This window comes from Mirounga angustirostris, unplaced genomic scaffold, assembly GCF_029215605.1.
Source record: "Mirounga angustirostris isolate CCGP_5_RB_7025 unplaced genomic scaffold, mMirAng1.0.hap1 SCAF_12, whole genome shotgun sequence".
Lineage (NCBI taxonomy): Eukaryota > Metazoa > Chordata > Mammalia > Carnivora > Phocidae > Mirounga > Mirounga angustirostris.
Window position 1 is genome coordinate 29,655,186 of NW_026991720.1, and position 15,257 is coordinate 29,670,442.

The window sequence follows — 15,257 nt, forward strand, 5'->3', positions numbered from 1 at the left end:
CATTCTGGGCCTTGCAGAGGAAATAAAAGTCTTTCCAGAAGCAAATTAGGATCAATCCTGAATCTGTTCAGGAAATTTAGGCTCAGCTATCACTTCAGGAACTTGTAGCTGGTTTTTGAACTTCCAATTTAAGATTACTATTTCTTTCATTTCTGTCTGTTTTAAAATCAAATTAAATTTATTTTCTTAGATGGAAATGCTTTCCTCTTTTCAGTATGGACTTCTGTTTGCTCTCCTTATCTAATGCTCTTTTATTCATTTATATTTTTCCTAGACTATAAAGTTATGTTAAAAAAATACATTTCAGAAATCCCAAATCAAAAGAAAACCATAAAACTGAAGTTTTAAAAAATACAGAGGCTCCACAGATACCAGTACGAATTAGACCTACCAGACCGAAAAGCTACAGCTTTCTTATCTCAGTCCTTTTAGGGCCCAGGTTGACAAAGAGGAGAGCAGGACATATCAGCTGAACCTGTTTACATTAATTTTTAATCTTTTCAATTGAGACATCAGCTGTCATTCAGAGCATAAATATTCAGTCTTCTTCATTTTCCTTGACATTATTTAGAGTCTTTGTTATGCAATAAGTTCTTTTACTGTCCATTTGTGTATTTTTTTTAAAGATTTTTAAATTTTTATTTATTTGACAGAGAGAGAGACAGCGAGAGAAGGAACACAAGCAGGGGGAGAGGGAGCCCGATGCGGGGCTCGATCCCAGGACCCTGGGATCATGACCTGAGCCAAAGGTAGATGCTTAACGACTGAGCCACCCAGGCACCCCTCCATTTGTGTATTTTGATTTGTTCATTTATTGAGTTGCCTGATTATAACCTGATACTTAAATAGAATAAATTATGATCCTAACCATAGATACAGACTTTGGTGAACCCTCATATTAAAATGAACCAAAATAAAAAATAAACTCACTCTTACAAATCTGTACCAAATTGCTTTTTCAAAAAAAATTTTTTTAAGATTTTTTATTTATTTGTCAGAGAGAGAGAGAGAGATCACATGAGCATGTGTGGGGGTTGGGGGGGACAGAGACATTTAAAGTCTTTTACTTATTCCTAAAGAAATACAAAGAGTTCATGTCAAATCCTCAGTGACAAGAATGGCTATCTCCTTAATGTGATCTAACTTAGGGAACCCTATTGGGTTCCTTTTCCTGGCATGACCCTCTCCATGGCCTATTTGGCTCTAGTTGTTTTCATAAGAGAACACAACTTCTTTCAGTGTGGGCATTTGGTACTTGTTTTTGAGAGAGAGAGAGAGAGAGCATGTGAGTGGTGAGTTGGGGGGGGGGTGAAGGGAGGGGCAGAGGGAGAGAGAAAATCTTAAGCAGGCTCCACACCCAGCGTGGGCCCGAGGCGGGGTTCCATCTCATGACCCTGAGATCATGACCCTGAGCAGAAATCAAAAGCTGGATGCTTAACTGACTGAGCCACCTAGGAGCCCCTGCTTTGGTACTTTTTAAATTAAGTTTGACAAAGAACATCTTCATAGCCATCAGACATTGAACTGTTTTATGAATCCTGGTAAAGTGAATACAAGTCATTCAAATACAATATTGAATTCACTGCTTTGCAGAAACTAACCTTCAGTTGTATTGAGTAAATTATAAATGTTATACAGGATGTGGACTTAGAGATCTAAATGTACCTAGGCAATATAATGATGAAATCAGCGTCTGACTCTTCGATCAAATGCTAAGATCAGTATTTTCGATGAGAGAGTATAACATCTCTCAAACAATTCAGAACTCTACTTGTCATTTTATTTAATCATTTGTAAATCATATATATGTTAGTGTATATAAAATGCAATAAATAATCTATATTACATTTTTTGTACATTATACATATGAAGACTAAGGAAAAAGTTTAGGGCAAAAGTTTCTAATTGCAGTGTAGTTTAAGGAAATATGCTGTGTATTTATATCTTTAGATAAATAGTGGCAGAAAAGTAAAAAAGAAAAATAGGCGAGAGTGTAGACAGACAAAAAAATGTGTACTCTAGTGTATAAGAACATAACAGAGCTAACTGACGAATGTAAATTTAAACAGTGAGACAGAGTGGGGTAAAGGAGGCAATAGCTCTAGTTTGGGAGAATCATACAGTTATTATCATTGTATCCCTGGCTTTAGTGAGCTTATTGAGAATGAATTGGGTAACAATGCATACTCTGCCAGCCCTGGGTACAAATTCTAATGCTACCATTTACTAGCTGTGTGAGTTACTCAACCTTTATGAGACTAAAATTTCTCATCAGTTCAACAGACCAGAAAACCTGTTTGTTAATTATCTTGATACAATCTAAGTAATGGATCCTTAAGCCAAGACAGTCTCAAGTTGTAGTGGTAAATAAGAAAAACTTGTCTTTGTTATAGTTGCTAGAGCATTTGTCCTCAGAACTGGACTTCATGGCAGGAAAAACTGGAGAAAAATGCAAAATCAGTCCAGACCCAAAGAACTGTGAGGATGGTTGACCTTGTTTGTAACTGTCTCTCTCTCCAAAAAAGGGCTAAGAGTACGATGTCCTTCCGGCTAAAATATTTGCAATTGCATTACTGTATAATTTAACTTCTATCCAATTTTAATAATGAAGCAGAGGAGAAAATATTGCTGCACTAAATTACCTGCTCCCTACTCAGATTTGAATGTTTAATAACCCAGTCAATGGCAAAGCAATTATAAACGTCTGCAAATAAAAATAATTCCTATTCCTGGTGTGCAAACATATGTATCTGCCTCCTTTACTAGTTACACAGAAGTCTGAAAAAAGACTTGGGAGCTCTTTGTCACCCCCCATTGTCCTCACAGTGTACTAAAATCAGGTATCCTTATCTTATAATATGATTCATTGCTGTGAATTTGGGGTTCGGATATAGCACCACGGCGGACAGGGGAACAACCCGCGGCGAACGGAGACGGTCCACAGGGCGGCCCCATGGCTGTGCGCTCTGCGGCGTAGAACCACACCAGGTGCTCACCAGGGCCCCCCGCTTCGTTTAATGCTCTGCTCCCGAAGTTCCTCGTAATTCTCTCTTTGTTTTTTGTTTGGCAAATGAAATCCTGTGGGACGACGGCGCATGTGTGTGAGCAGAGGAGATGCACATGGCATTTGCGTCAGCTGTTCCTTGCTGATCCATTTGCATATGGCACGCCACATGTCCCCGGAGCACAGAATCTGGGGGACTCTCCATGCGTGAGAATTCTGCATACAAGGCGAATATTCAGATTTGCATTTAAAGCTGCTATTGCTCTCTATAAAGGTAACAGTAAACTTCATGGTAATAATTTAAAGTTTTAAGTTTTCTTTATTTAGATCCACATTCAGTAGCAAATAAAAAAATATGTCAAGTGAAAGGGAGCTGTGGAAGAAAGAATAAAGCTTTATATTTTAACACCATCAATGGCACCTTCCCCCTGCTTTTTGAACAGGGGCTTGCATTTTTATTTTGCACTGAGCCCTGACAGTTATGTAGCCTGGCTGGCATGGATAGGGTAACACAGGGGTTCATTCCAAAGGTTTTGAAGGCACTGAGAGCTTGATTTGGATCATGTTCTGCCTCTTAGCAATGGCTCCACTTTTCTAAGCCTCAGTTTTCCCATCATTTGAGTATTTAATCAACTTGCATTCATTGAGCCCACTGGGTATACTCTGCCCTTACATGGTAAAGTGGAAGATAGAAAGTATACCAATAAACAAAAAATAATTGCGTGATTCCATAGTATGATAAGTGCTGTGAAGAAAGTCCAGGATATTTGGGGAAAAAAAAAAAGCTAGGAAGGGTGTTGAGACAATGTATTTTGGGTGGTGAAGTATTTAAGTGGAGACACAGAAGATGAGTAGGAGATAACTGGGAAAAGAATCGGGAAAGGGAAGAAATGAAAATACCTATCTCACGAGGAATCTGTGAAGCTTATGTGATATGAATGGAAAAGGCACAGTCCTGGCTAATAGTGAATGCGTGAGGAGCTTTGGTCATTACTAGAAGGCTGATATTACTTAGTCTTAAAGTGATTTTTCACTTTATCCTCATCGTTGGTTCATACTAGGCAACGTGTGTGTAAATATTTTTCTAGAAAGTTCATTAGCCACATAGTCACTCATTTAATGGTATTTAGCTGACCTTTGAGTACATAATACAATTCCATTCTGGTAATTCGCTTTCCTTGTAGAGCTCCTTCGCAGACACATATATCAGTTTCTAATGAATTTACCTGGGAGGCCCGGAGTTCACGGTCTGAATGGTTATGTTGTTGGACTCAGTCTTGCTTCACTGTATTTTAGTGACAGCACAGTTCCCCCTGGGCACAAGAGCACTTCACTTAAGAAAGCTAATGAAGGTCTTTCCTTTCTTTTCTTTCCCATCTTTGGTTTCCTTTTACTTGTCATTAATTTTTAACAACTGTTATGAAAATGAAAAAGAAATGTCTTTCTTCTCTTTGAGGTGTCAATTTTGTCTCTCCCTTCCTGCCAATCATGGAATTGGTGTCTCCCATACACCTCTTTTATCTGAACACAGCTTCTTGTGTGATCTTGCCTGATGAAATCCCAGGTCTGAGGTCAAGTTAACTAGTTTCTTGCCAGAGCAGACACATGTGGCAGATGTCAGCAAATGTAAATCTAACCCTGGAAAAACTACTGTAATCAGTGAGGTTGGTTTTGCTGTAACCTCATCTACCTCATCACAAGCTTCCTTACAGCCTTCTTTACTTGCTCACCCAGAACCCTCAAGGTGACAGAATAGACAGAATAGTGTCCTACATCAGCCTGGCTAGTTTTCCCTCTGTACCATTCTGAGTGCTTGATAATCCCTTGTTTATCCTAACAAAGCATGACCAATGTGTTCTCAAGGTCGTGCATTTATATGTTTAATTCTCCAAAGTCAGATATTGTAACCGGTACAGATCAGTGCCACTGACTCTTTCCACTTCAACTTTCCCTCCTTCAGATTGCCTCTAGGCTCATAGAGCATGGGGGCATCTTCGGATATGGCTAAAGGGTTATGTTGGATATACCTTTAGTTTGTTTAATGGGCTACATTTATGGGATTTGTAGCACTTCCATGAATAATTACTATTATTATTTATCTATCTGTTTGTTTATATTTTAATTCCAGTATAGTTAACATACAGTGTAATATTAGTTTCGGTGTACAATATAGTGATTCAACGCTTCCATAAATCATCCGGTGCTCATCAGGACAAGGGCACTCCTTAATCCCCATTGCCTATTTCACCCATCCCCCCACCCCATCCCCTCTGGCAACCATTGGTTTGTTCTCTGTAGTTAAGCGTCTGTTTCTTGTGGAGCACCTGGGTGGCTCAGTCTGTTAAGCGTCTGCCTTTGGCTCAGGTCATGATCTCAGGGTCCTGGGATTGAGCCCCACGTTGGGCTCCCTGCTCAGCATGGAGCTTGCTTCTCCCTCTCCCTCTGCTGCTCCCCCTGCTTGTGCTCTTGCTCTCAAATAAATAAATAAAAAATCTTAAAAAAAAAAGTCTGTTTCTTGGTTTGTCCCTTTTTTGTTGTCGTTCTTCTGTTTTGTTTCTTAAATTCTGCATATGAGTGAAATCATATGATATTTGTTTCTCTGACTGACTTATTTCGTTTAGCATAATACTCTCTAGCTCCACCCATGTCGTTGCAAATGGCAAGATTTCATTCGTTTCATGGCTGAGTAATACCCCATTGTGTATATATATATGCCACCTCTTCTTTATCCACTCATCAACTGATGGACACTTGGGCTGCTTCTATATCTTGGCTATTATAAATAATGTTGCTGTAAAAATCGGGGTGCATGTATATCTTTGAATTAGTGTTTTTGTATTTTTTGCATAAATACCCAGTAACATGATTGCTGGATCATAAGGTATTCTAGATCATAGTTCTATTTTTAACTTTTTGAGGAACCTCCATACTGTTTTCCGCAGTGGCTGCACCAGCTTGCATTCCCACCCACAGTGCACGAGGGTTCTTTTTTCTCCACATCCTGGCCAACACTTGTTATTTCTTGTAAATACTTATTATTGTTATAGCTGTCCTAGTGCAGGAACTATTTCCAGGAATACACCTACCACCCTCTGTGCCTGTCTCCCTGTACCTGACACAAACGCACAAGGTTAGAATCTGTATCGATATATAAATGTGTTGGAAATTAGCTGGCACTGCAAATAGGTAGGTTTCTTCCAGATTAGTCAGAAGCTAGTCTGAGAAACAGTCTTGCAGTCCTCATCTGTGTAAACCGGTAAGAAAAACTTCAGTTCTAATTAATGCCAGGTCAAAAGACAAATTCTCTCCTGTCAGGATAGACTTGATAATGCAGGGTACACTACATCCTACACTTTTAATGGAAAATTTAAAGTAGACTTGAACTGCAATACAATTCTAGAAAGACAGAATTTTTGTCTTTTTAGGAAATAAACCTGTAATTATACAGCAAAAAAATAAGTAGGTCTGTTTTTATGGATCTCAACTATCAATTAGATAAAACCAAATTTTGATCAACCTTGCTCTAGAAAATACTAGATACTTTACATTCTCTCTGAAGAAATATTACAAATATTATTATTACACAAATAAGTGAGCAAGTAATCAACCTAAAAATGTAGGAGAATGTATTATATATGTGTATTAAGCAATTAATTCATAGAACTATTTTCTGGATTTTGTGACATTTATGTTACTTCCTCAAAGTGTATAACTTATTGTACTTTCTTTTCCAGTTCTAAAAAAAATTTACTTATCTATATATTTTGCATTCATAACTTTATTTTTTGTCTTAAGGAGGGGCTTCAAAATTATATAACCTTCAGGATCCATACAAGCTGCATCCATCCCGGACTCCAACTCCATACATCTTAGCACCAGAAAACAAATGTTAGGGTGGCAACGAGCATTTCGTGTTACCCTTTGCACTAATTCTATGTTGGGGTACTATCTCTGCTATGTACCCATTCCCAAGGGTCTTCCTACAAACCAACTCTATGAAATGGACAGTCGGCTACATGTCTCCACGCTCTGGTTGTACCCTCTGTCCCAGAGCTGACAGTGAAGTAGAAGTTAGTAAATCAGGGACCCTGTGTGGGGATAAGAGATGGAAGAGGGTTCCAGGGAGCTGTGGGTATTAAAGCTGGAAGGAGGGAAGAAAGAGAGAGAAATGGTACAGATGATCTGATAGAAGAAGCACATCACATGAGCAGAGAGCACTTTATTTCTGTTCAATTCCCAGTTCCAGACCTTCTGTGTCCTGAGATCCATGGAACTATCTATAACCTTATAACACCATTGCTTCACATCTCTCATTTATTGGGATTTGAGTGGCTCTCTATTCCTGGCGTCCAAAAATGTCCTCAAAAGTCATCCTTCCCAATAAATTTGCATTTTACTGGCAGATTCTGGAAAATAATAGCTATGATTAATTGAATGCCAGCCAAATCATTGAATACCTACACCATCTCTAATCTTCACAACACTCCCAGTAGGCAGCTAGCATCAGCATTTTACAAGTGAGAAAACAGCCTCAGTGAAGGGGGGTGACTTGCTAAAGGTCATGGAACTGAAAAGCCAACCTGGATAGGAACTCAGCTTTGGCTGATTCCAAGCTGTGCCTCGTTTCTGTTATACTATACTGCCTGCCAATATCTAAAGCCAAAGGAATTCATTTCTGCTGATGGACTTTTATACATGATTTTGAATACATGGCTGCTGGATGTTAGAAGCCGTACAGACAATCTAATCTAACCCCTCATTTTTACATTAAGGTCACTTATAAGCGATGTTGCTCAAGGTTCCAGAATAAGTGTCCAAGAGGAACCAAGAACAGAAGTCTTGTGGTTTCCTTCTGTTAAAATTGACCTGTTCTGCGTATGTGTGAGAATTCCAGACATAGTCTACTACTGTTTTCTGCTTGAATAAAACTCTTTGTGTCTGGTAAATTCACATCTAATAATTCACATTTTTTATTTCAAAAGAGAACACTAATAGGCCATATTAAAGGAACTGAAATATTAATTCCTTTAAAAAGGGTTTAAATTTAATTCCACATGTTTATTCATATTAAAGGCTTTATATGTCATCTGGTTTATTTAAAAACTAGAAAAAATGACAGTAATACTTGCTATCAATAGCACCTGTTGTATCAATACTCCATAATGTAATATTCTCTCTCTCTCTAGAATATATATATGTATATAGACAATGAAACTTAGATAAATTGACTAACATACAAAGCCACCCAAATAGTAAGGCGCAAAACAGGATTTAACCCAGCTCTTGGTTGATGACAAATAGCAAATATTTTACCAATTTTGTTAAAGTTTAACATATATAAGATAAAAATGTGGGCATTTAGACATGGTTTACATTATGCCCTTGTTACTTTGTGTTTCTTTTCTTACTATCTGTGAAATGATTATGGCTTGCCATTGAAATCAACGATCTGGTCAATAGCTTTTAAATATTCCTTCAACAGAAACCTTGGTACATAAATATTCAGGGCTGTGAGTTTTCTCATTGAGCAGAAATAGCCTTTGAAAAAAAGATATGCTATAAGAAAAACAACTCACCTGACCAGAGCTTTAAGATTTAAGAAACACTTCTGTATTTTAAACTGAAGTTCAAGGATTTAGAAGATTTACTTAAGCCCCTAGAAAAAAATATCTTGGGAATTCTACCATCCTGCATAATGTATCACCCAAAAATAAATCAGAATTTATTATGAAATTCTGATATTTTAGAAATGTCTTTCTCTAAAATTTGCTTCTTGGCTATGTTATGGTTGATTACACTGATATTGATTTTTGTTTTTCTTGAATAAACAGAAAGAGGTTATGAAAGGTAATATTCTTTATCTAGACATTTTCACTCAGGATTCTATTAGAAGGAAAGTAGATAGGACTGGATAGTATTCGGCCAATAGCCATTATTATGTGAGATGAAATGAATCTAAATTTAGCATAGTGCCTGACATATACTAAAAGCTCAGTAAGTGTTAACTATTGCTATTTTTATTATTGGCTATAGAAAGATGCCAGGGAAACCATCAGAGACGTGGATGACTTCCTAGAATGAATATAGCATTTTGTCAGATGTTTCATGAGACGTCCGAGGGTGCTAGGCTAGTGGTGAAATAAAGGGCTTTATGTAGCTACAAGATGGGATCTGGTTTGCACCTGGCTTTGTGCCAGCCATGTCAGAGCCCTTGTCGATCACTGTGGAATTTTGATCTGACCCGCTGACGTGACGTTGCTGACACCACAGTGTGGCCAGTGCCACCTGCCTGGATCAGCGTCTTCCTCCAGAAAGTGCCACATACCTCCAATAAACATCTAGTTTCTCACTCTGGGATGCACTTTCTTTTATCCTCTTCTTGAACTTAGGGCCCCCATTTAGGTTCTAGTGTGACAACTGTTCTTCTGAATGTTACAGCAGATGAGTGGGCTCATGTCATTTTCCACATGAGGTTATCTAAAAGGAGAAATTGGCAGCCAAACACTCCGTCAACATAGCCACATTGCCCCCAATTATTTTAACTATCAAGGGTGAAAAAAAAATCAGTTCAATATCCAGGTAATTATTCTCTACTAGGATTCACAACCTTGGAAAGGCAGTTTGCCAAGATCTTGAATATCACCATCTGGAGGGTGATGGCTAAGTGCTGACTCCCGTCATGAGAAGTAAGAATGGAAGAGCACTGACCTTGGATAATTCCTGAAGGGAGTTGCTAATGAAGGATAGGAGCAGCTATGATTTTGCTGTTAATTTAATAGGCAGTTGGTTGCAGCGATGGTTGTATCCAGCTTGTGCCAATGAAAATTGGCATGAGTGAAATTTTGACTCATATTCAGGTACTTTCTGTCTTTTGACAACCGCGATTTAAGAGTTTCTCAATAATGCCAATTTAGCCCCCATAGCACTGGGCAAATTAGGACGTCTAGATTATATATTCCACATCTGAGGCTAAGTTTTCTATTCTTTTCATGGACATATTGGAGTTGTGTAAACAGAGCTAAAACAACAAACAATCACAAAGTGAGCTAATATAACTTCCTAGGCAACTGATTTAGGAAGATGAACAGGAACACACATTTATTTATTTATTTATTTATTTATTTATTTACTTATTTTAAAGATGTTATTTATTTATTTATGAGAGAGAGAGAGAGCAGTGGGGAGGAGCAGAGGGAGAGGGAGAATAGACTCCCAACTGAGCAGGGTGCCCAACGTGGGGCTCCATCCCAGGAGCTGAAGGCAGATGCTTAATGGTCTGAGCTGCTACCCAGAAGCCCCATGAACACTCCTTTAGAACATGACCAATAAGCCATCCTAATTTCCATCCTAAATTCACCTAGTGCCTATTTCACTTCTTTTTTCATTTCCTACCAGGCAGAAAGGGAGTTTGGGAAACTTTAAATCTTCAGGGTGAATGGAACCACGTGGTAGAAATTGCTACCATGTCTCAGAAATCGCTATATAGCCAATATAGTTAATATATATTTTCCTTAGGATAGAACCAGAACCCTAATTTTTGGCTATACATTGTAGCCATCCACCTAGGTATTAATTCAGCTAGGTATTGCCATGTGACTAGGCTCTGGCCAGTGAAATAGACACAGAAAAGTTGGAAAGAACTTTGGGAACTTTCCTTAAAAAGGAAAGGGAACATCTTGAATTTTCCCCTTTCTACCACCCATGCCTGAACATAAATGTAGTAGGTGGAAGGAATTCTATCAGCCCTCTTTTTGTCATGAGGATAAGGGCCACATTCTAAGGATGGCAGAACAGTGATCTGGAAGGAGTGTGGGTCCCTCAAGACTTTATGAAATCTCTGTATCAGCCTTATACTTCCTACTTTTATTCTTCTTTTATGTAAGGATCAAATAGACTTCTATCTTGTTTAAATTATATGATAAAACTAATCATAAGACAGATCTTAATGGACTTTATGGAAGTTTTTTTCAACATCATATTTATTAACTCTTGTCTTCTCTTTCATGATTTGGCAGAAACCTGTGTACTTTTGCATTCAATAAATATTTAATGAGCACATGAATCTTAACCATCCTAGGGCAGTTTTGTGCTACATCTACATAACTGAGAAGATTTATTTAAAAATTTGTTGACTTCAGGGGTGCGTGGGTGGCTCACTCAGTTAAGCAACCAACTCTTGATTTTGGCTCAGATCATGATCTCAGGGTCCTGAGATCGAGCCCTGAGTTGCGCTCCACGCTCAGCACAGAGTCTGCTTGTCCCTCTCCCTTCCCCTCTGGGCTTCCCCCTTGTTTCACCCTCTCTCTGTCTTTCTCAAATAAATAAATAAAATCCTCAAAAAATTTGATGGTGATGGCTTCATTAAGGGCTTCACCAAACTGATTAAAATTGTTGTCTTAACTTTTAAATCATAAATTTTTCTATTTCAAGTGCTCAAAAGTTTGTGTGTTAAGAGGGGCCATAATGTGTTAATAATGATTTCTGTCATGGTAAGATCATATCTAAATGGAATATTGACTTGAAACGAAGAAAAAACTAAGAAACAGCTTATTTATCATGTCATAGTTTCATTTGATGGCCACAAATAAAAATGTGGCTTTGTAAATTGAATAGGCTATCACTCATTTGGGGATAATGTCTCATATAGCTTCAGTAAGGTACAGTGTTACTAGGTGGAAACTTAATATGGATACAGATAACTTTGCAAGTGTTCTTTTTTTTTTTTTTTTAAGATTTTATTTATTTATTTGACAGAGAGAGATATAGCAAGAGCAGGAACACAAGCAGGGGGAGTGGAAGAGGGAGAAGCAGGCTTCCTGCCGAGCGGGGAGCCCGATGTGGGACTCGATCCCAGGACCCTGGGATCATGACCTGAGCCGAAGGCAGACGCTTAACGACTGAGCCACCCAGGCGCCCCGGAAGTGTTCTTTTCTAAAATGTAATTAGCCTCATATGAATTAGCCATATGAAGCTTCTCCCTACCAGCTCATTATTTGCAGGAAATACACATGATCAAAATATTTCCATTAAAAAAAAAACCCTCTTCTTACTAGTCAATATCTATCCTCTTTACTGTCCTTTTTATCTCCTTTTCTTTAGAGATAAACTTCATGAAAGATTAGTCTACACTCACTCTATCCCCTCACTTTCATGAAGCTTTTCTGAGCTATTTTTTTCTTGACCAACCTTTGGCATTTGCCACTGTTCTAAACATCATCACCGAAGCTGTCTTGAGTCTCAGCTTCCATGAGAGTTCTTGTCCTGGATCTCAATTTAGCAGCCACCCCTCATTCTCATTCACTTGTGTCTTTTCTTCCATCATGCCTAAAATATTGTTTTTTTGTTTTGTTTTGTTTTGTTTTTAGGATTCTATCTTGAGTTTCTTTCTTTCTCACTTTGGATACCACCTATTTTCTGATGACTCATGACTGTACGTTTTCTTTCCTGAAATGTAGAGTTGTATTTCTGTAATCCTTGAAAATAAATCCACAAATCTAAGACTGAATTCACCCACCTTAAATGTCAAGCTGTTGCCTCCACATTCTCATCCAACTGTATTCCCTTTTGGGTGAGGGCATCATCGTTTTCCTTGTCTATCTCTCTTTGCCTTGGAAAACTCATTCATCACTTAAGTCTCATCTCTGCTCCGAAATGTTCCTGACCTTAATGGGAGTTTTCCCTCTTCTGTGCTCTTGCTTTTTGCCCCTATAACACCAAGGTCTTACTTCTGTGTAATATTTTCACCCTGAGTTGTCATTATTAAGTTACTTATAAATCAACCTCACTCCACTGTTAGTGCCTTTTGAGTTGAGCTTTGGGTTGTTCATATCTGTGTCTTTAGGATCTTCGGTAGTGATTCACAGAAATGAGCTCAAAAAATGCCCTTGAACAAATGAATGAATGCCTCCTCAACCTTTGCAAATAGAGCCATAGTTTGGATACATTATTCACTGATTCCATCCCATTTTTCATTTGCTAGACTTTAATCATCTCCCATCTCAACTAGTCTTCTTTTTTTGTAAGTTAATTCCTGTTAATTTAGAGACTTTATTACATTAAAAAAATACCGATGTGTATAGGAAAGAACAGCAAAAGAATCATAGTTGTGTTTTCTTGCTCCTCCATCTTTTGAACCCAGAGATCACGGCTATTTTCTTGGTGGTGAGGGAGAAACATATGTCAGATTCCAATTCTAAATTCCTCTTACTGGGTAATCGTGACTAGAAACCTAGCCTCCTTATGGGGTCTGACATTGGGATTCATTCTAAACTCTGGTCACTTAATCTATAGCCTGGTACTAGTATGTACTCACTAAATATTTGGTGAGTGATTTTATGCACAAATGACTTCATCCATTTTTCAAGTTGAGATATAATATGTGGATTAGTTCATAACTCTTGGTAATCATGAATGGCTGACATTTACTGAAAGCACAATATGTGCTAGGCACTGTTTCTTACCATTTTATATGTATTATCTCATTTAATCCTCATAACAACCTTATAAGATAGATTTGTTATTATTGTTATCCTTTAACAAATTGGGAAACTGAGCCATGGAGAGGTTTAGTAAATTATCTAGAATATCACCACTAACAAATAGCAGAACTGAAACTAAGACCAGCAGTGTGGCTCCAGCCTGCATGCTCCTAAGTATTCTGCAATAGACAAAGGGGATCCAATTATATTTTTAAAGTAAATTTATGTAGCCGAATATGCTTCCCTAAGATATGAAGATTATGGGTAATCTAAATAATTAGTCCTTGACATTATTTCAGGGTATAAATATAATGATATTTAAAAATCCACAAACACAATTGGGTGAACAATAAAAAAGGCTCTTTATTATTTTCTAAAATGTCCAGGAATTTTATTTGAGAGCAACTGATGGAGGATGTTAAAACTATTTCTTCAATCTCGGGCCCTGCTGAGTGTATTTCATTGTTCAGTGGCAGGCTACTTTCACTTTAACTGTTCATACCTTTGTTGATTGTCGTTCTTCCCATTATCCTGTCATTAGCCTCTCAGCTTCTAATTTTCACTCTCTGGTGGTTGGTTCACTGGGGTAAATCTACCGCTTCCTCACTCTTTTGAATTTTACATGCTCTCACGTTTTTATGAAACCTCTCTAAAGGATAATCTGTATATCACTGCACGCATGATTTACATATTAGAGAATACAGGAAAAATTCATACTCAGCAAAAGCTGTTAAAAACCTGTTCAGCGTATCAGACGAGGGACTCTTTATTATGAGGTATCTTGGTGTTCATTTTAAATATCCTCAAGCTCTTCTTTAGCTCCAAAAACAATAATTATAATAAAAAATTCCTTTCACACCCAAATAAATCTAAAAGGGAATTATTATACCCATCTAGACAGAAAAAATATTAACTTTTTTAGGGGTTGGCATTCTAAAAATCGACACTAGGAAGATGCTTATTAGTTAAGTAATGCAAAAATTATCGGTTGCAGTATAAAAAGTTATCCTCTGATTACTTTACCTCACAGTAATCTCGTTTGAAAGGAGAAAGCACATAAACCATATCTGTAATTAGAATGCAAACTCACTCATTTATCAGTGCTTAGGGAAGACTGATCCCTTGAAAATTCTCTTTTCTTATGTGAAAATGGTAACACTTTCACTGACTTAGGATTTCAAAGCTATATAAAATAGAATGTCTTCAAGATTAAAGAAAAGGATAATGTTATTATTTGCAAATGTATGTAACTGTAAGTTTTTCAAACATTTAAGTAATTATATTTGCTGGATAATCTATAAGCATTTTACTTACTTGGTCAAGCAAGATAATTTAGGGTTTAAGTTCAATCCACACAGTTTTGTAATAGGACCATTTTTAATATGGAAAAATGACCCAAGAGGTCACAATATACTTCCATCAAAGTAATACATGTTGGGTGGGGTCTTTGCAGGCCACTCCTAATTAACAATGGGAATGGCTAAATTAAACTTGGCTCTGGCACTCTTACAAAATGCTAACTTGGCCTTCAGGTCAGCAAAAATATTTTTCTGTTGAGGAAAAAAATATACAGTGAAATGATTTCCTTTTACCCATTCAGTACCAACAAAGAATGTCTGCAATCTATATGTAAAATAACATCATATTGGATTGTCCAGGAAAAATAAAACCAGATTTTCTCAAAGTAAATTACAGTTAGAGTTAGGTAGCTTTACGCAACAGAAATGTTGCTTGGGATAATGACATTTCTGGCTGGTTGCCCTTGTTTGATGCTC

General features: G+C 37.5%; 1 protein-coding gene and 1 long non-coding RNA gene across 4 annotated transcripts in view; both read left to right on the forward strand.

The window, feature by feature from the left end:
* Positions 1 to 15,257, forward strand: part of TSPAN12 (tetraspanin 12) — a 290,076-nt gene that overhangs the window by 132,873 nt on the left and 141,946 nt on the right. Inside the window, exon 9 of one of the 3 annotated variants that reach the window (XM_064575016.1) lies at positions 654 to 757. The exons of the other annotated variants lie outside the window; for them this stretch is intronic. Within the exon in view, the coding sequence (XP_064431086.1) occupies positions 654 to 742 (89 nt within the window). The 3' untranslated portion in view covers positions 743 to 757. Of the gene's footprint in view, positions 1 to 653; positions 758 to 15,257 lie in introns of those variants that run through there. 3 annotated transcript variants of the gene reach the window in all.
* The window catches only part of LOC135362079 (uncharacterized), a 47,174-nt gene continuing 33,254 nt past the window's right edge, over positions 1,338 to 15,257 (forward strand). The window contains exon 1 of the long non-coding RNA XR_010406408.1: positions 1,338 to 3,278. This is a non-coding gene — a long non-coding RNA (uncharacterized LOC135362079). The remainder of the gene's footprint in view (positions 3,279 to 15,257) is intronic.